We start from the raw sequence: 27,724 nt of genomic DNA on the forward strand, positions 1-27,724 counted from the left end.
ACTCAGGTGAAGAGTCATCAGGGAAAACCCAAATGCTGCAAAAACCCTTTCTTGTGAGTCAACATAGAGGACAGTAGACCATCCATTACTCAACATTTGCTCCATGTTGTGCTAGAAGGCATTCTGCTGTCAAGGGCTCTTCCTTTCATAAAGCAATTGTAGTGCTGTAACCAGAAGATACGAATTTGATTTCAGCAGCTTTTCTTATTTACTAGAGCTGGCTTCGATACTGTGATAGTGAATGTAATTTGATTGCCAGAATGTTCTGATGTAAGCCAGAAAAAATGGATGGATGCATTTACCCTCAGAGTAAGAAACAAAGGCTAGAGTTTTTTGTTGTTTGTAGAACATACCACATTAATATGGACTTCCAGGCTGCAATTAATTCTAATAAAATCAGTTAAAACTGTTGCTTTACAAATTTTTGTTTAAGAACATGTATAAACAGTAACACCAAACCTAAATGATGATTTCATCCAAATTCATTCAAAACATGGATTGATAATCCTTGCAATTTTCATGCTAAATTGTGTGATATTCAGTGATTTTTTTTTAAACCTTTGGTCTTCAGAGTCATCTTTTAAAAGGACATCTGAAGATATTTTATAGAAAAAAAAAAAATCAGTCTACAGTATCAGAGAAAAATGCCACTTACATTTTCCAGTTACCTCCAGGTTCAAAACCAAGAAAGAGAAGAAGAAATTGAAATGTGCTATGGTGAGAAATCAGATTCATTTTCCCAGTTGCACAGTTCAGGAGAGGAACCTGGCTTATGACTTTGCAGCCCTTGGAACTGGCCTTGCAGAAACTGGGTGCGGGGCAGGGATCTGCATGGGCTCACGAAGCTTCCTGATGGAGCTGGTTCCAGGCTTCAGCTGTTCTGCTGGCTGAGTGCCTATGCCAATAGTTAGCATCCTCTACAAGGTGCAAAGAGATATGAGTGAGCACTTCTAGACACGGTGTAACTTTGGATGCTTTACTATCTTAGTTTGCCACTTGGCTATCTCTGGGATTTGCACAGTGTGAAGCTTTTTTAAAACTTTTTTAAGTTGCACATTTTATAGTCATATTTAATAACCTATGCTAAGCAATTTCCTTATTGGGCTGATGTGTATTTCTTTAACGTTGCTAGCATAACTTTGCTTGGTAGCACAGTTTCTGACTAGAAACAGCCTTTTTGATCAGCCTTTTTTTTTTTTTAATACAGATTTGTCAAATTCCCAAGTGTCTGAAATTAATACAGTGATTGTATTTACTTAGGCTTTTGGAAGGTCAATTTTCAATGTTAATCTGCCTACCTTTATCTCAAACACATCTGTACTTTGGAGGATAATGACAAGCAGAAGAATGGCATAATCTAGTATCGAGGTGTAACTTGGATGTGTTTGAGCACAGGGGCCAGGGGATATACCTGTAGTTGGAGGATGACATACCCTAAATCTGTTAAAGACTGTACTGGTGAGACGGTAGGGAAAGTAGAATATTTGGTCTTCCAAAATTGTAGTCTCCACCCTATTTTCCCCCAAACTTAATGTTTTTCTTAAAAAAAAAAAAAAAAAAAAAAAGAAAGTCTGGGGCCATTGATGCTCTCTCTCAGTTGCAGGTTCTTGCTCGTGCTAAGAAGTGTTGACTGATAAGATGTTATCTGGATTCATTCAGCAGACAAAATGATTCTCCTGCCATGTCTGTTCTTCACCAAACTTTGTCAGTTCATCATTGAACTCGATTGTCAAATGCAGCTTTTGTTACATGAAGTTTTCACAGACGTATAAGAGTTGTTGTTAGAGGGAATTTACATATGCACATGCTGAGGACTGAGAACTAATGTGGGAGTGCTTGAGTATTTGGCTGTGTTCAGTATGAATGTACGAAGTCCTCTTTTTTTTCTTTTTCATTGCTTTTTTATGGTTTACCTCAAAGGAGCTCAGCCTCCTGTGTGTTGGGAAACAACTGGGCTGAGAGCAGCGTGGCTCAGAACATAGGCAGTTGAAATGGTCGAGGTGACCTTACCTATGAGACATCTGTCTGCATCATAAAAACTCTGCAACATCTGGAGCGCTTGTTTTGCTGGACGTGGCTAGATTTAGGAAAATTGAAAGATGTTACAAAGGCTGAGCTCAATAAGAAGAATTTTCATTAACAATAATCCCTGAACAAATATTAGTGTATGGGCACAAACTACTTGAAACTCCATATAAATGTTCCTTTTCATGAGACCTTTTCCTTTTCATATTGCCTTTGAAGTTTCTTAATAAGTTTAGAACTTTGTTCCCTCTGAACCAACTGGGGGCAAATGCTGATTTCATTTACACTGATTTACTAATATTACTTTGAACGAAACTGATACACCATGTTTCTTTCGCAAGAAGCGTTTTCCTAAGGTATTTCATTACTTCCAGAAGGGATGAAAGCCAAAAATTAAATGGGTGCACACACGAGCAGCCCAATCAGCTATTCAAATATGTCAGAACCTCACAATGTTTTAGCTTGAAAAAAAAGCAGTGTGGGCTGTTTCTCAGAAATAATGGTGCTTTTGTTTTCCCTAAGTTGATTCACATTTCTGTAACGAATCTCTTTGTTGTAACCCTGCACTGGGTTATCATCCTTCAGTTGCTTCTTGGGAAGGTTTTATCAGCTTGTTGATTATTTATTTATTTATTAGGTTGTTTTACAGAAAGCAAAGTATTTTAACTTTCCTACCACAAGGACCTTGCTGGTTCTGACCCTGGTTTTGTTAGCTGTCTTTTCTGTATTAACTTCTGTATTCCCATCTTGTCACAATCTCTTTGGTCCTTGGCAGTGGCAATATCTTTTCTTTCAGGCATGCTGACCTCTCCCGTTCCCTTTGAAGCACTTATGATCATATCCAAGAGCTGCATTCCAGCTGTGGCGCCTTCTGAGGTACTGAATATATTAAGATAAAAAGAAATAAGCTGAGCTATATTAATAAGAAGCTTAAATGTTTATGCAGGCATAAGCTTTGAGAAATTAGATACCCAGAAATAAGGCTTTAATAGGAATGATGAAGTAGCTAAACTGGAAGTCCAAAGAATGATGCTCTTTTTCAGTGTGTTCTGGTCCAGTCGGTGGTCATTTAACATTTATTACTATTGTAACTATTTTACTGTCTAAGTGAAGGACACTTTTCTTACAGAACATACCATGAAAAAAAATCAGATTCTTTAAAGCATCCATCCTTTGTCTTAATTTTTAAGTTCAGGAAAGTAATTGTGACTAACATCTATTCTCATACCTCATTTCTCTTAATATTTCTCTTATGCATTATAGAAACCTAGGTAGGGGTAACCTTTTGTATAATCATAAAAACAAGGGGAACTTTTTTTTATTTTTAAAGAGGAGGCAATACAAAGATTGTACACTAATCAGAGTCATCTGGCTGCAGAATTGAGGTAGATACGACACCAAGGAGGAGTGAAAATGGAGTGGTTTAATAAGATGGCAAATCCAGTGTTAGAGTACATAGTACAGGGTCAAATACGTCATTGGTAAGTGATGTCAAGGATCAAACAGAGGATCATTTTGCTAGTTGAAATGTGGTTGGAGAGGGTAGCTTTGCCCTGGTGGGTTTTATATCAGAATAGGTGTCATCTGTCCTTCAGTACCCATCTCGAAGTGTGTATAATTTAGGCTCTGGCTAACTTGGGAGAAGTGTAATTTTTGTGCTCACGTTGATGGTAGAGCAAGTTTGTGCTGTTCTACCAAGTGTTATTTTGTGATCTGGTATAAAATGTAAGAGACTCACAAACATCCTCTGTCTATAACCTTTAGGGTGTCCCATGGGGAAGCACAGGGTTTGCAGGTTCTTTGGGGCTGTTATTGCTGACTCTCTGGGTCCTACTTTTGTATGTTAATGTTTAGAGAGAGAGAGAGAGGTGGAAAATTGCCTGGGGCCCATTTTTTTTCTTCAGCATCCTGGATGGCTAACAGGAGGCTCACAAATGGTCTTCCTCCAGTACAAAGCAGTGCTCGAGCCTCCTTTTCTCAACGCTGCATACAAACACTGTTATTTCTACAGTGCAGATAAAGGGCTAAAACAACAAGAAGTGCTTCTGTGCTATGGCTGACTTTGTCATCTTTGGCCACCTTGGCAGATATCATCTTTAATCACGTTTGTAATTGTATCTTATTAAATTGGTCAAAAAAGATTTTTTTTTTTTTTTTTTAACTCAATGCAGAGGAAAGTTACATATACCCGGAGTTCTTGTTTGGGGATAATCTTGCATGAAGTCAGCAGAATCAATTCATATCCTTAATGTTATGTACATGTTTGGGTGCCTCAGCAAACTGCAAATTTTCAGTATTTCTGAAACAGTTTTCAGCTGGAACAGTGTTCAAATTGATGGTGTTTAGTTTCTATGCTTACAAATGGCACTGTTATATTTTCACCCTAGCAGAAGTGAACAAAACCAGAAATGGAGACTCCTCTGAAATCAGTTGAGAGGTGATAGGCATATCAGTGGGACATGCCAAAGTTGTATTCCAACTCTGTTTGACTTGAGAGAGGATGATTTTCACAGTTGTTTCCTTGGCATCATATCTGTTCATAGACGCTTAATTAGATTTTTTTTCTGCCCCAAACATTCGTTCTGGGAGCTCAGCTAGATGGATGTTAAGAATAATTCCTTCTATAAAAGGATCATAAGCATACAAGCAACAGGTGAAATTCAAGTAGTGTATAGGCCAGTACGTACCTCTACGTCTTTTTTAGCTTCAGGTAGACCCTGTCTTGGTGGTGTGAACAATGCCAATGGCCTGAACGTTTCTGTGAATTTTCACGTAAATGGAGCATGAGCAAACAGATAAGGGAATTGAGCAGAGAACATAAAACTTAATAAGAAATAGGTTTGCATATTGCAAAACAGATTTATATGTTTTTTGTCTGAGAGAGAACTTATTTTTTAATTCTGTTTTGGCCACAAAGGACTTTGTGCTGTGGAAGAATGAAGACCTTAGACTTCAGATGTTGCCTTCTTTATTTCATTAATGTTAATACAGGAAATCAAAAAAGATCACAAAAACACTATGTCTCATTATCAGGATGTTTCTTTTGATTCTGAACATGCCAGCAAAGAATGCTTGATCCAGCAACATCAAAAGATGAAGCCATTTGTGCTTAGTTGGTTTGCCTTAGATTTTTTTTTTCTTCAAGACAGAAGGTTTAGCTTTTTTTCCTAAACTCCAAAGCATGAGACTGCAACTGTACATCTCTTATTGCATCTGTATTTTATGGGAATATCTTACTCAGAGCACAACAGATGGACTCATTTTAGCTGAGACACAGAATCTTCAAATGTTATAGTATTAATATGTAGATACATAGGCCTATACTTTTATTACTGAGAGGCAGAGGCTGTTGATTTTAGTGCTTCTATGCTAGGAAAAATAACTAGCAGCAGAAAGCCTGCAGCATTAAATTCTTTATAGCTTTTTAATACCAAAGATGACTACATGAAGAATAGTTGCTGAATCAATTATTGACTATTTTTATATAGCTACTGTGTGATATATTTTTTTTCCAACTGATCATATACAGGTCACTTAAAATTGTTTTGATGATTCTAGCTGTGCAGAAGTTGTCAAAAATTCCCTGTTGGGTTTCAGCCAACACACACCCCACTGCATTAAAACATAGAAGAAAATATTATAACTAACACATTTTAATTATAGCAGTGACTATGTTTTACTTCAGACCAGAAGCCAGTGGCTGTGTTTCAAGTTTCAGTCAGAGCAGCCTTGACATTACTGTAGATGGAAATATGTTCGGTTTTTACACAGATGGCATAACAGACCTGGGAAGTTCCATTGTACAGGTTTTGTTGATAGCTTGTAGTGAATTTGTGTCTTAGAAATGAGCTGATACAGTTTGGTTACTTTAACTGCCCACACTGCACTAAAAGATGCACTGCGGACTAAGTATATGGCATATAAACAGGCAATAGTCTTACTGCAAAAATATGTATTTTATAACACCAAATATATTGAAATGCGTGGAATCTTTGTTTGTGTGGTTTGACCCTCGATAAAGCATAAAACCCTTCTGACAGGCTTGCTCTAGATAACTTCAAGTCAGTGACAGCTAAACTGTACAGGGAGACACCTGAGAGCCAGTTAAACATGATGAAGTGTTGTTTTGCATATTTTGCCAGTTTGGAAGATATATATTTCACCTCTTGAAAGTTTTCCTATAATATTCCACATCTGATGACAAATCCAAGGTGACAGTTGGAAGGCTCTTTCTATTGTTTCATGCTTTCCAGTATGTTTGGAGTGGATCAAGGTTGTAATGAATTCCAGAAAACCAAGAGAATTTCCATCCTGCACAATATCCAAATGTGGATCTGTACTCAACAATAAATGCAATAATGGACGAGTCTGTGGGGCTGGAGAGCACGGGGGATTCACAATTGGGTATGGACCCTCTTGTTCACCTTTTCAAATTTAGACCAGGTGAGCAGCAGCTAATGGATTTCCCTGTTAGCTCCTGGGTGGTCTTTGTCAGAAGGTAGCTGCAAGGAAGAAACACCCAAGTGGTGAGACGGAGGATCCAGGTGATCTCAGACATATGCTGCACGCTCTTCTGTTGGTGGACCCTGAGGGTCACAGGTGGTTTTGTAGGGACCAGTACTACTGCGCTGCACCCTTCTCTGCCAGAAATGGTTGTTTAGGAAGCAGCCGGTCTTCTGTCTCCCATACAGCTTATGCAGGGCTGGCTCCAGGTGCATACAAGACAAGAAAAGGGATGACTTCCAGCAGCTCCAGTGCATCTTGTTGGCCCGCACCATGTCCCTGGAAGTCCTGAGGGTGATGCTAGGGCATGCAGGAGGCAGCTACAGAGAGGGGTGTGGAGGGAGCAGCGCAAATGTCTGCGCAGCAGTCAGGTACAGCTCCCACCTCTTTCTGTAAGCAGGACTTGCCATCTCAGCTCTCCAGTGCTTTTTGTCCAAATTACCCCTCTTTCTCTTTTGCCCCTTCCTTTTTTCTTTTCTCATGAGTGCTTTCTGTACCGATCATTTTCTTTACCTCAATATTTTCAAGAGGTGTTTATTTAGAAGTGAGGTACCTTATAGGCTCTAAAATGAAATAATGTTTATCCTGTCTCATGGATGTTTAAGCTGCCTCCTTAGAAGAGAGTCAGCCAGCACATTAATACAACAGCACTACAGAGAAAAATTCAAAATTCACTTATTTGATAATGTTAAAAATTTGAGCCACCATTTTTGCACTTCATGTGCGTATAGTAATTTCCCCAGCTTCTATGAAATAGCTGAGGATTTTCACCTCAGTACATGGTTTATGTCCCTTGAGGTGCATTTGTAGTCTTTCTATTCAGGCAGCACCAAAAGAGTGCTTTTTTCAGGCCATTTGTTCTTCCTCTAAGGAAAAATATTTACTGGAACTGTGTGAATTACTCAAAGTATGAAATACTAATGCTTTTAAACATACTACAGACCAAAAACTGAAGTGATTTTGTCTACACTGTGAACTTGAAGCACAGGTCTAGCTCCAGAAGGACCAGTGTAGACACATGCTGCCAACTAAATATCTTGCTAGGGACTCGGGACCCCAAAACAACATGGTCTTGTCCTCGTACTGCACGAATATGTTTCAGTTGTTAATAGAACTTTTTTCAGGTGTTGTGTGCTGACTTAGCTGTACTTGTCTGAAGCCACCTTTTAGTCCATGCTTTTTTGAATAATCTCAGATTACTCTGTGCTTCCACGTGAAATCCTATTCAGTTCACATGACTAGGTGGCTTGGATGTCAAAGTAGGTAAGATCTGATGTCTCGGCATTTTGAATTTATGAGGAATAAACTGCGAGGTGAAACTTTTTGAGGGAGCTGCAGCAAGGTGTGTGTGAGAGATGATAAAGTTACTTCTGCAAAGACATGACCAAAGAAAACATTTGTCTGAGCCTGTATGCTGTCTTGCACAGTTGTGGTTGTTACAAGTTGAACAGTTCTCAACATAATTTGAAGAAGCAAATAGTTATCAGTTGTATTTTTGTGTTTATGCACTGTATTTTTCTCCATTTTTTCCCTTTCTGAAATGTCTCGATAAGAAGCAGTAAATGTAGGTCGGGGTCACAAACTTCTTATATTCTGGCAGCAGATAGCAGTGTGAGAGCAAATTTGAAAGAAAGTGTTAAGCTTTAAAGGTCTGCAGTTTGACAGGCTGTTATCTTTTATCCTTCCAGCACAAATCTTTATGCTGACTTCTCCTGTATCCCTCCATTCCCTGGGGGAACTTGGGTTCACTCGCATGTTGCTGGACAAGAGACAAAGAAGGTCTGTTCAACACGTGTAGAGCAGATGCTCAGGGGAGGATGGGGGAATTTTCCAGTGCAGTTACTGTAATATCCATTGCTGCTGTCTTGCTCCCTGTGTAAGCACTGCTGGGCTCTGCAGAGCTACTCTTGAGGATTTTCCCATCTTGGAGATGGGCCACCCAGAGAGCTGCCCCTGCAGACATTTGCATATCAGAAATGCTGTTGGAGGGTGTCACCTGCTTCCGCGCCCAGGGAGCACTTTTGGAGAAAGAAGAATAAAATAGACTGAAACACTGAATGGCTTGCGTCTCAAAGATACAGCTCTGGATTATGTGGGAGCATGGGGCCAGGAGAAAACATTTGCCACTCCTGCCCCTCATAGCAATAGTAATGCAAGCAGGCACCCCTTTTCCTTGCTCTGTGATCAAGCAAGGACGGCAGGAGGTGAGGGGGTATTATGAGTCACATAGTCATCTGAGGTAAGTAGGTATATTACATAGTCATGTAACATAGGCAGATGGAGCTGAAAATACAGCTATTTAAGAAATACAGAAACCTCTTACGGAGGTACTTGATCCTGCAGAGCAGGGGCACGGAAAGGCACTAAGATTGGGATAACAGGAGAAAAGACAAGGTGTGGAGAAATTACTCTGAGGCATAAAACGGACATGATGAATTTTTATTCTGTTTTCAGCAGCACATGGGATCTCAGCAAAAATATACATGGGAGAGAATTTGCCCTTCCTCATCAATTTTTTGTAATGTTAGATTCCAACCCAGCCTAGCTAAAGCAGCAAATAATTGTTCTGCTACAGCTCACCAGAGGATCAAACATGAAGTCAAAATGAAAATATAGTCTACTGCTATACATCACTGTTCCCCAGGCTCTGCAATGGCACCTGACCAATGGAGCAAGCAATCACACTTAAAAACAGCCCTGTGCTAGGCTGCTGCAGAGCTGTGTGACTACTGAATGGCTTCATCATAGCGCAATATGGCTCAGTTACTGCTTACATAAATCAAACTTGGGGACCCCTGATTAGAATGAGGATTTGGGGACTCACTAAGCGCCTTTTCAGGTAGGACAAACGTTTCAAGAGGGAAATACTTGCAGCACGAAGTTCCCAGAACAGGGAGGTGTTTCTCCAAATTCAGAAAATAAAAACCTGTGCCTGGTCTTGACAGAAAACAGAAATGTCACTGTGACATGTAGCAACCTGCCAAAAACGGGGAGTGTGAAACTTTACCATCCAGCCTGGAAAAGGGTCCAGGCTGCTTCTCCTCTCTCTGAGGAAAGCTGTGCACAGCTGTATTTTTGCATGTGTACAAATACATACAATAGGTTAATGAGTCTATTTTGTTCTCAAGAAATGATGGAATGATTTGCTCTACATAGTGTGTTTTGGCTCCCCTGGGTCATCTGGGTTCGTGATTGTCCCGGGACGGCTGTGACATAGGCTAAGGCAGATGAAACATTGCCTTGAGCTTATTAGTTGCAGCATATAATTTTATTTAGCTGTTTGAGACTGGAAGAAAAGCATTCAAAGCACTTTTCAGATGGGCAATGTCTTCCTAGGTGGAGAGGATCTCAGCTGTCTCGAAAGAATTTCTTGTTTTTTGTCTGTTAGTCCTACCCTTTTACAGTAGGTTGCTATGCAATGTCGACTAAGGGGAATAAATGTGATATGCTTGATAGTTATATCCATTTCTCTCTGAGATATCCCAGAAGACAATGTTGGATACCTTTTCTGCTACCTCTATTCTTATTTGCTGCCAGGTTCTGTCCTGTTACAAGCAGAGTTACTACAGGTGACAAATTCTGCAAAGTAGCTACGTTCTGGTCATTCTCTTTCAACAGGCTGGAAGGATTGTTTTTTGGGATATGATCTGAGGTGGAATATCATTCCCTTGTGTTAGATTAATTACTGCAGCTTCCCAACTGATGTGCAGGAGCACCAAAGTGCAGAAGCGCTCAGGTCGGATGTTTGGCAGTCAGAGCAGGCTGGCAAAGCTGACTTTTCTCAGGTTAAAATTGTAGCTGTGGCAAGCACAATTCTATTTTTTTAATTTTTTTTTTTTAATTTATTTTTGTGGAAGTAACAGAAACTCTGACCAGGTAGGTTACAGTCATTAGGTGTCATAAATAACAGTGGAAGAGTTTCAAGAAATATGACGTTGCTTTCTTCCTTCAAGTGACTCAGGACATTGAACACATGATGCTGAATGGAACTTCAAAATATTTCCCCAATTCATTTGAAATGCTTTAAAACTGCTAGGCTCAAGACAGATGAGATGTATTCTTTTAAAGTATCGTGATGAATGTCAAAAATATGAACTCCCTTTACACAAATTTAGTGACACAACAACAAACCTGCTTTGAACGCTGAGTGTCTTTAATGACCTTGGTAATTTTCACTCACTTTAGGTGAAGTTGTTTACCTTCTTTATTACTGAAACTCCTAGAAATTAAATTAGTTTTTTTATGACCTTTCATAAAACATTTTCAAAAATTACCCTGTAAATGAAGTGGATAATAAGTAAGAGAGTATCTAACGTGTGGCAAAGAAAACCAAGAGACCATAGTGGAAAGAAAAGGTGTAACATAACCGTCACCTCCAAGTTCAGTAAAATGGGATGGTGGGAAACTTGAATTTTGTAGAACATAAAGGATCATAAAGATGGCATGGAAATGTGTGCATGTTTGAGGTGGGGGGTTTCTGGAACATATTTTCATAAATCAATAACATGGTCAAGTGGCTTTATTTTTATGGTTTCCTGAGGCTATTGCTATTTTATAAAGATTAGTCCACTGGAAATCCAGAGTTTCCTGTTTTTATTATTCACAATTTACACTGTGGTTTAGACTAAACTGTCCTTGGCAGTTTTAGAAGACATGCTTTTTACTGTGTTGCTGCTTCCTTATGCTATTGCTCTATTACATATCACAGTGAGTTTAATTTTTAAAAACAATAACCTAAATGCAGGGTTTTCTTTTTATTAGCCTGGCTTCTTATTTAAACATGCATTCTGCTGCTGCCTCTTATACACACACATATATATATATATTTATTTTTACATACTAGAATCACAGTGCTTATTATTTGTTCAGTCTGCTTTCAAAATAAAAGCATCTCTACTTCAGATAGAGAAGCTGTCTTTGAGTCCTTGAATTGGCAAGTAAAGCACTTGCCCGGTTGTAATCACATCATCTGGGTTTCAGCTGAATTGTTTAGTGCTTGAAGTTCCTGTGTTAAAGCAGCTTGGTTGCAATTTCAGTATCAACTTAACACTGTCCAGAATGGTCTTGCATTTAAGTACCATACAGCTTTGGTTAGAAGGGATCATTTGGACCTTTCGTCACATCAGCTGCCTTTCTGAGGGCATGGTGCTCCTAGTTTGTCTAATACAATGAAAATATGCAAGTCACACAGCTGAGGTTCATACAGAAGAATTCTAGGTTGCCAATAGTTTTACAGGATGGTTTTTGAACTTTTTGTAAGTGTAAGCCTCTCTCCCTTTTCCTGCGCTCTGTGGTTGGATATTAATATATATTAAAATTTAGGAATTACTTTAAATGTTATTTTTGAGTGTGATGTGAATACATATTCCTTAGAGGAGATTTGGTATTCTCATTCTTTTGGTATTACTACTTTGTCTCTCTTGCCTACCAAAAAAAAAAAAAAAAAAAAAGGAAGGAAAAAAAGTTCATCTGACCCTGAAATTCCAGATGCCTGAGATTAAAAGAAAGGGCTGGGTTATCCCATAATCTATACTGGCACTATAGCTGCTAAGTAATTTAATGTGAATGCTGTGGAAATGATGATGTATGCCATCAATTGCTGTGAACACAGCTGTGTTTCATCAATCTCTGTTTCCCATAATGAAACAGAGAACTATCAATGACTCTTACACATTTGATGTCAGCATTAGGGTAGGTCTGAAGTTTAATTATTTTATGGGGTTTGGTCTCAGTCATCTTGGGTCCTCCCGTTTTCTTATTGTTTTTGTTCAGTAGCAAGTGAGGCATCATTGCTTTAATAGCTAACAAAGAGAAAACTCAAATGAAAAAATTCCGCTTTGTTCATGGGAACTGAGATAGAAAGCGACAATATCCCACTTTTAGACTGACTTTGCTGTTCTGTCATTCATCAGATGACAGTTAAATCAGTTTCCTTTCTGGCTGACAAGATAGCCCGAGTCAGGGTTGATCAACCACTACACCCTTCCAGCCTAACGTTTGCTTAGTAGTGGATTGTCGCTTCTTTATTTTTCCCCTGTGTTTGTCTCTGCTTATTCTCTTGTTGTAAGAGATGTTTCTTTGTGTCCATCCCTTTTTACCTTGATACCGTATTCAATTAAGTTCCAGTAATACTTTTCCTCAAAATCCTCCTTATCCTCACCTCAGGCTGTTGGGGAACGTTCTCTTGGGCTTTAGCTCACTGATGAATAATGGCAAGGCTCTAAAGTTGCTGTGCTGCACTGCGCTGGTGGAAAACCTCAGATGACATGGTTCTGGGATCCCTATATTGTGTTTTTCATAGTCGCTAAGCCAAAACGGGGTTTGATTTACTGGGACTTAAGTCAGTAGTGCCGGCCATGACATGGGGCAAAAGCCTCGATCCAAATGGTTATAAGACAGTGAGTGGATGCTGTAATACCCTTTTCCCATGTTACTGGTTTTATGTGGGAGCCTCTGCCAGGTTGTCGTATGGATACAATATACTACAAAGTATGCTAGCAGAACTCGTTATCTGGGTCAGGCAGTGATTTATCTTTCCTGCATGATTTAAAGGATTTGATATACTTGTATATGTCACCTTATTATAGACTAGCTCTGTTTATATTTATCAACTTCTCATACATACGGAAATAAAACTTCCGCACGCTTCCCGTAGCAGCTTTGCAATGCATGTCATGAATGTAACAGAATTTTGGCTCAAGTCAAACATGCTTCTCCTGTGTTTTATTTACATCTACCTATCAGTGGTAAAAGTGTCTTCATTTATGAAGTCAAAATACAATGAATTAAGACTTCATAAGCAATGTGGAATCTCCATATATAACAGAAAAGGTGCAAGCTGTGTACATAAATTTGTTCTCAGTTTAATATTAAAGATCCCTATCTAGAGCTGTCTTTTCAGGGACTGGGAGGGTAATCCTCAGGCTACATTTAGACAGTCTTGATATAGTGCAAGTACAGAAATTCCCAGTTCTGCTATCTCGGTGATAATTTTTAATACCAACTGTGCTGTAGAAATGATAGTTCCTCCCTCTGTTTTTTGACCACTTGTACTTTAATCTTTCATCCTCTCAGTCCAGAAGTACTTAATTTTGTCTACTACTTGAGGGAAGAGTGCTTTTTTTTTTTAATAAAATACTTTAGTCTGGGTATTGGGCTGTATTGTTTGGTATATCCAGGTGCAAGTCTAATGAATGGTACTAGTGGGATGATACAGTATGTACAATCATAATATAGTTTTGAATCTAGTCAGAAATTACCTAAATAAGTGCCATAATGTGGGTGACTTTGCAAAGCACGTCGTGCTTCACAGTTGTGATATTGCATCACATTGGTGAAATGTATGGGAGCAGAGGTGGGTATTTCTAATAATAACATCAAATTTTATAGCATGAATTATAGACTTGAAAAAAGGCAATAAACGTTATTCGTCCTAGTATGTTTTTGTTTTAGTACCTATTACTATTTTTTTTAGTATTGCTGGGCGGCGGTCCAAACACTATGTATAATTTTACCAAGCCCTTTGTAAATACATGCCTCAAAAATAATTACTTCTTCTTGTCTTCTGCTAGAGCATAGATATATGTCTCCCCAAGTAAGCCCAGAAAGAGACACAGAAATCTCTATAATATACTTGGATTTAACTTGCAAGGAGAAGTGGGTTATTAAAAGAAATAGAAGAAAAATGAAAGAAAACCTATGCCTTTATTGAACAGAATAAAGGAGGAAAGAGAAGGTTGATTTAATCTATTGATTTGCTGTGAAGTAAAAGAACAGATGTTTTCAGTTAGGTCCCTGGATAAAATTCAGTAGGCGCCACTAATACTTACGGACTGGTGACTTCTGATAAGATTTTGAAAATTGATGTCTTCTGCTGTTACCAAATGGATATGGCAGGTTACACTGCTGTAGGTGACTCATTTCAGAATACTTTAATATAGAAGCAATATCTCATTTTCCTAGACTGAGAGAAAAACAAGAAATGTTTTGCCAACAGTTTTCAGCTCCAAAGACATGTCAGCCATTAAGAGTTTAATGCCTATGGTAGGTAGTGAAACACACAAAGCTCCTTTGTTGTAGGTCTGCATCCTTTTGTGTGCCTAGAAAAAGGATATCTGAGGTGCTCAGGGAGATGTGATTAAACTGTGGAGGTGCTGGAAGCAAGTCATTTCAACATTGGTCTAGTTTATTCATCTGCCTCGCCTTCGACAGACCCAAACAAAAGTGAGGTGACTGGAATCTTTTCTTCACATTTCTCAAAAGAGGAAGACCAAAGGCCTTCAGGTTATTTTTGATGCGTAGCTTCTATGCATTTAAATATATGCACACATGCATGAAGTGACTTCTAAATCCACTTTGCCTTTGTTTAGCTTTGCAGTGTCTTTTCTTTCCCTTTCTGTTCTTTTTTCTTTCCCTTTCCCTTTCATGCAGGGTGCAGTGGCCTAAAAGGACAGTTCAGGTTTTGGTACCACACATAGAAGGGCTTGTGGCAACAGTGGAACTCATCTGTAAGACCTGGGCTACAAAACACAGCACTGGGATTCCACGCTGGGGCAGGCTAGTCATTGGGGGAAATTTCTGGAGAATTCAGAAAACCTATACAAGGCACTGAGGCTCTTGATGAGAGACTTCTGTAGCATGAAACGGCTTTTTATGTCTGATGGAAGCAAGAAAGAATTTGAGAAAAAGCATGGTATTATTTTGACGTGGTGTGATTTCTTAGGCACCAATGAATCAATATTGTTTATAAAGCCCCTTTTTGTGATGCATCAAGTTAAAAATTGTACGGACCTCCAAAATATTGCTTGCTTCTTAAAATAAGTCTCAAATATAAACCATCTGATATGTAATAGACGTTACAGACTTGGAATGGAGTCAGATAAATTGAAATACAATTTAATTTTCCAAGTTTCTTTTACTTTCAAAGAATTTTAAATGTCTGATCATAACAGATTCTGTAAAGAGAAGTTGACTCAGCTGTTACGCAGATCCCAATCTCTAAGGAGGTTGTCCAGAGAGGGGTAAAAAAAAAAAATAAAAATTCAATTTGCATTGGGTAATATTATTTATTCTGCTTGAGAATGTTGTTGGGCTTTGAATGGCCAGATGATCAACCTTTGGACAGACATCTGTAACCTCCAACAGATCGTAATCATGGTCTTTTGTGAGTATTACATGTAATCCCATACTTAAATTAAAGGTGTTCAATTGGCCTGTTGAAATCACTGCAATTAGCAAATGGGGAAGGAATTATTTACATGCTCAATTTGGTACCATATATGCATAAATTTTTAAGGCCAGAAGTTGTTAAAATCATCTAGTCAGGCTCCTTGCATGGTTCAGGCCATAGGTTATTAATCCATGATTTCTATGGCATGTCAGGAACTATCTGAGACAGTGTATGTATTTCTAAAGAACATCCAGTCTTGAATTAAAGGCTTCAAGCCATAGTCAATACTGCCCTTGTATTGGCTGGTTGAATGGCTAACCTTCACTCAGTAAAAATACCCTTCTGATTTTTCATCTGAATTTATTCACTGTGCCACTGTGTCTTGTATTTTATCTGCTTTGTTTCAATAGCCTTTATCAGTCTCCTTTTCTTCTCAGATAGGCATATAAGGTCATCCATCTACTCCTCTCTAATCTTGCTTTTGAAGAAAGCGAATGAACTAGATTTAAGTGAGACCTAGCATCATTCTTGTACTTACTTTGCTAGTCCTTTCCAATTTTGCCGTACTTCAAATGTGTTTACTTACTCTTCTAAATTCTAAATTGGGAATAATGTGCCTTGTCTGGAGAGACAGCTTCCTGAGGAGTAATTAATAATGCATGAAGCTCAGAAGTATGAGCACTTTGGTTCGGATAAGGACATTTAACTCCAGACACATAAACAAACCTCATTCCAAACTCCTCACACTATTTAAAATATTCAGTATCAGGCTAGTCTCTGCAGAAGAAAAGCTCCCTGATGTTGCAGCAGAGATGCAATAGGAGATACTGAAACAGACAACAAAATACATGGGAATGACAATAGTTGCACATACAAACCCTCACTTTATAGCTTTATATTGATGATATGAACTCAGTTGAATGACTTGGCTTCAGTCTTATACTAATCTAGTACAAATTGCAGCATCATCTAAGTTCCAGTATCCAGTTCTCTACAAGCAGAAGCCCTGTCCGCCAGAACTATCTTTAGAGCTTTTTCCATGGGGTTCAGATCAACCACTCATATCAGATTTGCACTAGAAACTAGCTGACTCAAGTTTCCTGCCAAGAATATAAATATGCTGTCACGAGGAGCTTGCAAGGATGTTGATCTAGCTGATGGTCATGATTAGAGGTTTGATCATCTTACCATTGAGTATCAATTCATGCTTAAGCTACCATCTTTAAATACATCATTCTATTTTATGTTCCCTGCTGTGCCTCTGGAAATATAGGGCTGTGATTCTCCTAGCTGCCACCAGATGCCAGTGTTTACTGTACACAAGCACTAGTGCACCCAGACCAGCAGCGTGGCAGGAAAACGTCCAAACTCTCGCAAGACCTTCGTGGTGCTAAAAAGTTGGTTCCTCTTGTTTTGGGTGAGGAATGGGCCTGCTGTGGTGATCAAGCTGAGATGATGTATGGAATGAGAATAGCCTCCCTATGATATATTAAAAGTAGGTAGCATCCCTCTGTCCTTCAGCAGAGTGGAAAAATTGGAGAGCCCTATCCTCATCAAATGAAGTCAATGAGACCACAGGTAATGTCAGGATCCTGGCTGCTTGCCTAGTGCAGGAAAAGGCTTGGGGAAGGCTCCTGGCACACTGATCCCTTGGCAGATAGGCCAAAGAAAGGTAATCCAGCATCAAAGAGTGAGAGACGTGAAGAGCTGTAAGATAGCTTTGCAGTCATAGAAATACCAGAATTCAAACCATCCCATTGCCTTTTTAATGTATTCCTGTTTAAAGAACCATGAAAAACAATAACCGCAGAATGAAGACATTATTGGGCAAATTAAGGGTCAGTTCCCCATAGGGTGTTTGTTTTCTCTGAGTGAAGTTAAATTGTAAATTTGGTGTGCATATAATTATTTATGGGGAAAAAAAGTGTAAATGTAGTAAATGCCAATTATCTTTAGCCTGCGCACTTGAAAGGTGTTATGTTTTATTCCTGAGGAATGTATGTGTCTGGCTTTGCAAGGCTCTGCTCCCCCAGTCCAGTTTGGGAACGTGTATGTTGAGTTTCTACCTAGGTTGTGGAGCTAATAGGTGATAAGATTTTTGGGCTTTCACATTTCCTTGATTTTATAGATGAAAAATTATCTCCACTGTGGAAAAAAAACTCATACAATTGTTGTAGAAAATCCTTGCTCTAGGACTCTTTATTAAGAAAATGCAGTTTACGATGACTTGTACTTGTAATCAGAAAACAAAAGACACCAGAGCTTAACCATGGAAGTGGTTAACTTACTGTTTGCTTTAGGAAAATATAGTAAATGCCTATTTAAACTCTTTTAATTTCCTTTTTAACACTTTATCCACTCCTGTATTTTTGGTAGGCGTATTCCAAGCAAATTTAGATACGAAATTATGCAGCTCCCTTGCATATTACTCATGGGCTTCTATTTAAAAAATTACTGCCTCTTTGGTTAATACTGGTACTGGAAGGAATATAGATTAAAAACAAAAAAATCAGAATATGGTTGCATTGTCGCAGGGTAAAAGAGATTTTTCTTCTTCCTTATTTTCCTGGAAGGCTAATAATACAAAACACATAAAGTCCCAGCTCAGGCAAGGTGCCTCTGCAACAAGTTGCTCTCATCAGCAGGGAAAAAGAAGAGACAGTAATGGTTGTGAGACGTTCATAGAAAGCATGCAGGCTGTGTGTAGAAGAGCCAGCGTTATTCAGCTTTATTACCCCCCTAAGTAAGCTGGGGTGGTATAAAATGTTACATGATATTTCACGTTATGATGCTTCCAAGTTGTTTGTGTAGGATGGCATAGCATGAAAACCATATCTTGGATCAGTAGCGGTGGCCGGGTGAGAGTATTATCACACAGGAATTTTTCACTGGCAATTTCCCTACACCTGCTGCCCATCAGAACAAATGTCCACAGCCCAAGCTTTCAGAAATGGTGTAAAATTGTTACTGTATTCATAGGTCTGTTTTAAGGCTGCACTGAATCGCTACAGCCCTACAGTTTTTTTTTTCCCAAAGCTATCCATTTACTTTATTGATTTCAAAACACAAAGATACTTTCCAAATATCATATCAATTCAATTTGTAATTAGCCATAATATCTTATGCAGAGAACATCTTTAGGTATCCTTCTGGTTTGCTAACGTGAACCAGCACAACATTTGGTTTAAGCAGCTTAATCCCTTTAATGAAAAGTAACAAGTAAAAGGGAGAGCTGACTATTCTGATACAGTTCTTGTCATTGACTGTGACGGATTAAACTGGGAATTGCTGGCTGGCTATCCCTGGGAATCACCCTCTCAGGAGCTATTTGTCTGCCCTGGTCTTTGAGCTCTTATTAAATGAGATGATACGTTCCTTTCTAACATGCACTTTAAATTAGTTGCAGCTCACACTCGGAAGAGGAATATCTGCAACTGAACTTTTTTCCCCTCATTTCTTTTACTGATTTGTGAGGCTTTGATTGAAATCTTCCATATTGTGCTTTCTACCTTAGCAATTGTAATGAACTTTTTAATGTGATTAAGGCAATGGTGAGTCCCTGGAGGATGGTAAGTAGGATATTGATGTCTTTTTCACAGAAACAAGGTGTTCTGCAGGAAAAAGCACCATTAGAGCAAGAATTAGAGCCTATGTTCTAAAATTTCTAAAGGATATCTTCTGCAGGAGGTCAGGCTGTTGGGGAGGGGCTTCTCATGGAGGGGTGAAGGCAGTTGCTAGGATCTGTCCCTGTTGATGCACGTTGCTTTATCGTTCGGAGCTGAAGCCACTAATCCAAGTTCCCTTTTTTATGCTCTGCTGTTGCTACTGCACAGAGCTTTGAAGTATCACAACTTGAAATACCACAAAGCTTTTCTGTGCCAGCCCAGATTACTTATGGGAAAGGGATCAAATAAAAAGAATATAGATAGTGCAGTTAGCAACACTGACATCATCACTGGTCCCCTTTCAATTCCTCTGTCAGCTTTGGTTCTCCTCCTTCACTTTATTATTTGGAAATGGTATTAAATGCTGATAAGGCAGCATATATTTCGTGTCATCAAAGCACAGTCAGTCACTCCTAAACAATCAAACCTTTTTGGGGGGTCCCTGATATTAACTGCTTATAATAAGGTGCCTGATCAGGGCCTGGAAGCTATTTCCATACTGCTGCGTTCCTGCTCTGTGGAGTTGGGCAAGTGACAATATTTTTCATCCCTTTCTCCTAAATGAACCACAAACCAGGTTTTTATAACTGTAGGACACAGTGCATCTGAACAAAATCTTAATATTGGTGTGTTCTTCAAACTGAAGGGTGTCATGGCTTTACATTTCCAAATTTAAATCTCATAGAAGCTGAGGTATGAGAGGGTCAGCGATTTGGATACTCATCCAGGTTCTCGCTTGCAATTTTTTCTTAATCAGAGTTGCACTTCTTGTGTAGTAGGGGGTAGACGATGATTACAGCAAGTTTAAGAAAAAAAAATACAGAAGGAGACAAATGTCCTTCATGTCCCTTTTTCTGTAATAAGGGTGAAGGTGTCTGCAAATTATGTTTGCATAATCCATTTCTATTTGCACAAGTTTGCAATAGGATTGGTGGGTAGCAACTCTGACAACATTTGCTGGAAACTTTTATTACACTGACTCTCACAGATACCTCTGCATTCACTTTAAACATCCTTTGAGCTGGAGAAGAGTTTTTTTTTTTTTTTTAAGACCTGAGATGAAAATTGGTAGCAAGCAAGAGTATGAAACTCTAGCCCTTTTGTAAAATTTGGACCTAACAGCAGTTACAAGTTAAGAAATTGTAGGCTTTTAAATATAATACTTTGCCTTTGGATTATTGCTGTGTACTTCTGCCAGATTTTCTGAACACTAGCACTATTTCTTGGAAATAAAGAGAAGGAAATAATGGTTATCATATTTCTTCAATCATACCACCCCTGATTAGTGATCTATATATAGCACTGGAAGAAGATGGAATAAGTCCAGTCAATACAATACATTTGTATTGTATCTTCTATTCAGTTTAACACTTGAAGATTTTTGTTTTGTTTCTCCCCACTCACCTAACCTTATTTTTGATTGTGAAGCACTTTCTTCCTTATGTCTATAACATTAGCCTGGATCAGTGGTTTTTTTTTTTTTGAATGACTGTTACACTGCCTCCTATGCCACTCTTTTACTAGAAAAAGTTAAAAAAAAAATCACAAAACAACAACAAAAATTCTTCAATAAATTTGCTATGTAAGTCCCTTTATTAAGAACTAAGTCACCTTATTCAGAAATATCTGTCCCAAGGTAGATTTTGATCAAGATAACCAAAACCATGAAGAGAAACTGATTTGAGGAAGTAAGTGCAAATTTTGTCTGCAACTAGTTTTGAATACTTTGGGAATATGTTGCCTCAGAAATCACCTCATTCCATCAGAGGAATGAGTGACTTACTTATCTCTGAAAAGACCAAAAGCCGTTTTGGATGCGAAGAGCGGGAGTGCAGAGATCATCTCACCCATCAGCACCAGGTTCTTGTTGTTTTATGTTAGAGCTATGTAATGTTTAAATAAAAATAAATTAAGTGTTAAGTGGAAAGTCTTCCTGCCTTAGCACAAATAGCAACATACTCCTGGCATGACAATATAGCAGTTGTTTGCTCAGTGCTGGAGATGATCTCATAGTTGGTTTAATCAAAAAGGGACATTCTCAGTTAGAGGGCCATAGCTATGGAAATTGAATCTTTTATCGTTTTGCCAAAAACTTTCTTTGTTGTCCTTTGGGTCACATTGCAAGGCTCATTTTGTTGCGCTAGGATTTTCAGAGTGAGAAAATGCACAAAGTTTTGATTGTGGAGCCTCTGAAGGCTTTTCTCACGCAGGCTGGGATGCATTAAAGAAATGAGTGGACTAGCGTCGTGATAATATATGCCTACTTTCTCCTTTGGCTGTCTGTGCCTTTTTCCGACCCCTTTTCCTTGTAATCATCTGAGCCTTTATTTGAAACTCATAAAATGGAACAAGCAGCTGTGCTGTTTTGTACAGTGTGTTTTGGAGTATATGCAAAAATATATTTTGATATGGAATGTATCTGTAGTTTATTTGGTAGACAAGATGAATATTGTATTCATGTGGTTTGAATACTAATAATTTAGCAAGTGCTCAGTAATTTTTTATTTTTTTTTTATTTTTTAAATATTGGAAAACCGCTGAGGAATCTACAAAGTCAAAAGCTTGCTTATAAATATCTCAAATTCCTTCACTTATATGCTCATAACTTGTAAACACTGCATGTTTTTAGAACAACGGCTGTTAATGAGTAGGCTTTTCTAGTCAGTTACGAATAGCATACTGAAACATGAAAAATAGACCATGGTTGCATTTTTTTTTCTTTTGAATTCTTATAACGCTTTTTATACTGTACATTTCAAGGCATTTTCTGTTTCTGTGTCTTCTAAGAAACAGATGAAATTCTGTTAAGCAAAGGCTATTGTTTTAGTCTATAAGAATTCACTTTCAGATGAATAAGGAAAAAAGATGCCCAAGTGGGTACCTCTATCATCCTGTGTTCTCTCAAAATATGAATGAAATTCAGTGTGATCCAGCAGGTACTACCAAAGAAACTAAAGAGGAAAGGAAGAATGTTTGAATACTTTGGGAATATGTTGCCTCAGAAATCATCTCATTCCAATGCCAAATGCAGTCTTGGGACATAATGTGTACTGCAGGAATTAAAAACATCCACAGGTGTTGTAGAAAATCCGCTCACTGAAGTCCAAATCTGCTTGTATTGTGTTCAATAGCAAAACTCCAACAGATTTTGAAGGTACCGTAACAGAGCATTATTTCATAGCCCATGGGGATGAATCCTCTTCCTTAAAAGTTTTTTATGCATTTCTGTGTATGACCTGAAACTCTCTTATTTATCATGCAAATGGCAATGCAAGGCAACACACTGTAGAAGTAATTTATATAAAACATTTTATTTTGCTAGACTACGAAGTTCACCTCAATTTGGTGTTTGGTGTCATACAGAGACTCAGCAGATTTATGGCTTCACTGCAAATTGTGATGACATACCCTTGCGCTACTCTGCTCGCAGTGCAAGATCTGGGCCTGCCTCCAATACTTGATAACTAAGTTATCCACAAAGCGATACAAAACTCATTTTGATTTACTGCAAGAGGACATTCTTATGTCAATTAGTATAAGTTAAAGGTCCATAGGTGCCCTATGCAGCCAGACACTCAGGCGTTGCTTTTATCTCTTAGTGTGCAGAACTGGGTGAGCCTCGTGCTCCCTTGCTGTCCATGGGACTCTGCACAGGTACAGATCTCTGAAGCTTATTAGTGCTTTCAGGAGGTGTAAATAAAAAAAAATAATAAAAATAGGCATTCAAACAAACCATGCTAAATTTCATTTTCACGCGCCTTCTTTACTCCAGTAAATATATTTCTTCCTATGCGTTGCTTGTACCTCCTGATAGAGATGGACCATATTTCACTTTCAGAGAGCTGGGAGTATAATTACATCTCTTGGGCGTACTTTTTCCCTCAAGTGCCATGCTAGGAATGTATTAATATGTCTTTGATATGCCAGAGGAATGTGGAATGTGCATACTGAGAGGGTTTTCTAAGCCCAGTGGGGAGGGCAAGTGAGGAGAGAGACTGGGCTGTTGGAAACCTCCTCCCTGGGGGAAGTAGGAGTGCTGGAGTCTGCCGTGCCATGCTTCCACAGAGAGCCCCTTCTCTGTTTCTCTAGCAGCATCCCTACACAACGTTGCATCCTCTGTTTCCAACCATTAGCCAGCGCCACTAACTTTCATATGGCCTTGGGGCAATTCTGGGTGAAATGTAACTGGAACAGGAAGAAGAATTTTCTTCCTGAACTTTCAAGACATAAAAACAGGCTTTAAAAAAGGAGAGAGAAAAAGAACTCAGATACCTATTTTATGCCTCTTTACTAATGTAATTTTAGCTGTGACTCATGCTTTCGTGTTGGCATTTTTCTAGTCCTGCCTGAAGCCCCATGGGTTCTCCCTATTTAGAAATGATACATTTTTGTCTTTCTGGATTTTTAGGCTTCTTACATTGCGTGGCCTAACTATGGCTAGTCTTTATCAGCTGTATGTTCTTTCATGTGCCTTTTCTTTCTGCTAAATGAAGGAAAGGATATTCATCTACAATTCATACTTTTTAGTCACAACCCTATGTCTGTCCTTTTTATATATTTTTTTGAAACACAGATTATTTCTCCATATTATCAGTATTATTGTGAAAAATGACCGTTTTGCCCAGTGTCATTGCAGTCCTTTTCCACTTAGGACATTTATTTAATTCCATGGGTAACATTATAATTCAAGCTGTTATAAAAATACTGGAAATAACCAATTAAGGACAGGCTCCTTTGGAATGTCTCTGTATATACACATCTGTATATATGTATTTCCAATTAGTCATTAAGAAGAACCCCTTGAATATGTTGTTTCATCTAGTCTGTGTCTTCCTTGGTGGCTTATGAAAATGTCAAGGGAGACGGTATTAAAAGATTTGCTCTGCTGAACCTGTATGACATTTACTGCGTCTCTGCTATCTGCTAGGCATGTATCCTGTTACAGGAGAGCACTTTGGTTGGACATGACTTGTATGTGTCTTTTAGGCTAACTTAATTTTACTTCTGTAAAATACTAACCTTTCCATTTTGGTAGCATTACACTCTTTTTTTTCTCCAGTTCATGTTAAGCCTTCTGCTTCAAACATCCCATGTCTTAGTATTTGTTTTATCACTCAGTGCTTGCTTTTCAGTCCTGCTCAAGTATTGTGATAATACTCTTCCTATTTCTGGGTTGCTGGGTTTGTGGTGTTTGGGATTTTTTTTTGTTTGTTTATTTTGGTAGGGAATAGATTTGGCTCTTTTTAGTATGTTGAAAGCATTTACTACTTGCAGAGTTACACTTTAAATATGAGTCTCAGCTCTTTATAGGAGGACCTCAACGTGTTATATCTTTGTGTAGAACAAAGATGAAGATACATAGGGTCTTTGTTCTAGACGCTAAGAAAATGGACAAACCTCTCCAAATTTAAAGCTATATGGGTGATATTTGATCTTGCTGGAGAGCATCCCTCGTATTTTTTTAACGTCTGTCACTAGTAATTCAAAGCCTGAAGTCCTTGCTAACATCCTATCATAGGCAAAATCCCATTGGTGTCCCTGGGAAATTTGCCTTCAAAAATGAGCAAGCAATTAAGTTCAGGATTTCTGTCTTAATGATTGCAGCTGAATGCCAACCGGGCAGAGTGCTGTTCGGGCTGTTAACCCTGAGTTTTTCTCCCTGCCCAAGCCAGAGAGCTGCCTGCAGTTACTGCCACATAAAGGAGCTCAGCCAACTGTGGGATGCTGAACACTCAAAAATCCCATTAATTTCAGAAGGAGTTGTAGCTCTTGGCCTTTCTCTGGATTAGGCTGTATATGTTTCTAGCTGGATTGCTCCAGAGACCTGGCGAAGAGTCTGGAGGGCATTTTCCTAGGCTGTTACACAATGTTTTGCTCACAAATATGCAGAATATTCCCAAAGGACAAAATGTTGGTAACGCAACACACCCTCCCACCCACCCCCAAAGAATATTGTGTGTTAAACCCTTTTCATTTGTTATGGTATTATAGATCCTGAATAGCGCATATTCACGAAACTGTTGTGAAGCCACTGTCCTATCCTGTTTCTCCCCAAGAGGCCTTTGATGCTCTTGGTCCTATTCCGTGGCTCACCAGTGTTATTCAAGTCATTACTTGGGCTTTGCAAAACCTACCCTCAGGCTCTCAACTTCTTTGAACATGCCTCAGCTTTTCCAGTCTCCAAGTCCTTTCTTCATACTCTGTACCATGGCAGGCTGTTGTGAAACACATTTTCTGCATTCTTGCCCCTTCAAGGGCTTCCATATTGAAATGTTCTCCGAAACGCATTATTGAGGATAAAGCTCAAAAGTTCTGAAGGCTCTGGTTTTATAGGCTTGAGAGGAAAACCAAGACAGACCTTAAAGGGAATCATCCTCAGCAGAGTTTTTGAAACAGCAGGCTTTTGGGATGAGTTAAAAAAAAAATAATAATAATTCCAGTTACATGGATGTCTTAAATGAAGCGTATGCCTCTTGTGACACATGCAATAATTCATTGAAAAATTGTGTTTCGCATGCCATCTCATTTTGGATGTTTAGACAAATATATTGTAGATATTATTGGTGGCAGGGGGACAGTTGGACCAGATGGAGGTCTTTCCCAACCTTAATGATTCTACGATTATATGTTCTTCTGAAAAATTGACATTCTGTACAGCTCCTACTTATTTGATCATCCCTAGTTCTGAGGTCTCAGCAAGAGTGAGGAAAGGAGAGTGGCATGTGAGGGAGAGAAAAAAAGGGTAGCTGAGATTTTTAGTGGGAAAGGAGGTGAGGCAATGGCTGATTAGGATGAGGAGCCTGCAACTTGACTACTTTCAGCCACAGAAGTCTGAAATGGGAGGGAGTCCTTTCCAGCTGGAAGGCTCAAGAAAAAGATGAGGGTTTAGCTTCAGTGGAAGACAGACTTCTGAGGACTGAGCTAGCTCTTCAGTGGTAAGAATAAAGTACATTTCCTGTTTATCCTTAGTGTTTCTGTTTTTTTTTTCTTTTTTTCTTCTATTTCCTTCTCTTCACAAAACAAAACAGAATTACAGCAGGCAAAAGTTGAATTTACCTTTAAAATCTGATTTGGTGGAAGGATCATCTGAATGAAGAATGTTGAAGCTGTTGGTCCCTTTCTACATATTTAGCAGTACAGGAGGCATGACCATAAATGCTGGGCAGCTGGGAGCTGTTTGTTTTTGGAGAACTGGAAGCTCTTTGAAAACTGCAGGAGTAGATATGTTTCTGAAGTTTTATTTCATTGTTTAGCTTTCTGTCATCCAGAAGTGCAGTGTTTACTTAAACGTTATACAAGCTCAGTGTTGTAAATTAACAAGTACTGTTGTAAATTAGGAGTCTTGGCTTTAAACTGCTGGACTTAATGTTGTAATTGAAAACAGCTCTATAAACGCTCAGCTGTCGAGTCCTAACTTTATAGAAATACCTTGGTTTCAGATTGTGACATTCCCAGGGAGTTCTCAAAGTTGCGCTGAACCTGAGGTGTATATTTGCATTTTGATGATCAAAGCGAACCTGCCACCTGTGTCTGAGGAATTCATGCAATCAAAGGTTTGATGCTAGCAATGCCCTCTTACTGTGGAATAGGTCCTGTGTAGCTCCTATGTAGGGTCTTGTTATTAAACACATACACGGTCCCAAGAATTAGATTTTAATTTACCAGGCATAATTAAGACTGTTTTTCCTTTCTGAAGGAACGTTTGTCCTTAGACAATTAAGGAGGGGTGGTTGGCTGCCCTGCTGTGAAAGATGATTGGGTCACGCTAGTTGTGTTGGCATTCATATTTCAGGTTATAATTCTCCATCATGCTGCGTGAAAACACAATCACAATAAGAGGTGGAAGCTCAGAGCATCCATCTCAGAGTGCAACTGCAGACAGAACCCAGCAAGTGAGAAGATACAAAACAAAGTATAAAATGAAAATATATATATATGTGGGAAGGTCTTAAAAGGCAGGAAAATCTTCAATGCGTACTCTTCTCCATACACTGGTCTCTATTCTCACTTCCCTTATAAAAAGAATGTATACATTTAATGCATATTTGATGGGGGTATTTATTTAAGAAGATGGCAGAACATGAGCAATAGGAGTGGAAATGACAGAGCAGTAGCAGGACAGACATATACCATATGGTGATCTTTACTGCAGAGTAGGCTAGGCGCTTACTGTAAAGAAAGGAGATTTCAAGAGCCATAAGAGGTTGTTTTAAATAACATTGCCTCAGTGATGGTTTTCCAACTCATCACCAAATAGGTGGACAAAACCTGGATCAGCTGGATCTTGACGGGAAGAGAGCTCCTGTAGACATAAGATTTGGTGAGGGTTAATAATCAATACTTAATAAGATTTAATTTCTTA

At 38.7% G+C, this 27,724-nt stretch overlaps 1 protein-coding gene across 1 annotated transcript in view; it reads left to right on the top strand.

Moving 5' to 3' along the window:
• Nucleotides 1-27,724, top strand: part of LOC308194588 (uncharacterized protein) — a 124,664-nt gene that overhangs the window by 82,223 nt on the left and 14,717 nt on the right. The window contains exon 13 of the mRNA XM_080590704.1: nucleotides 2,822-2,901. Coding sequence (XP_080446830.1) covers nucleotides 2,822-2,901 — 80 coding nt within the window. The remainder of the gene's footprint in view (nucleotides 1-2,821; nucleotides 2,902-27,724) is intronic.

The sequence above is a fragment of the Anser brachyrhynchus genome (genome assembly GCF_964034855.1).
Source record: "Anser brachyrhynchus genome assembly, chromosome: 4".
Classification (NCBI taxonomy): domain Eukaryota; kingdom Metazoa; phylum Chordata; class Aves; order Anseriformes; family Anatidae; genus Anser; species Anser brachyrhynchus.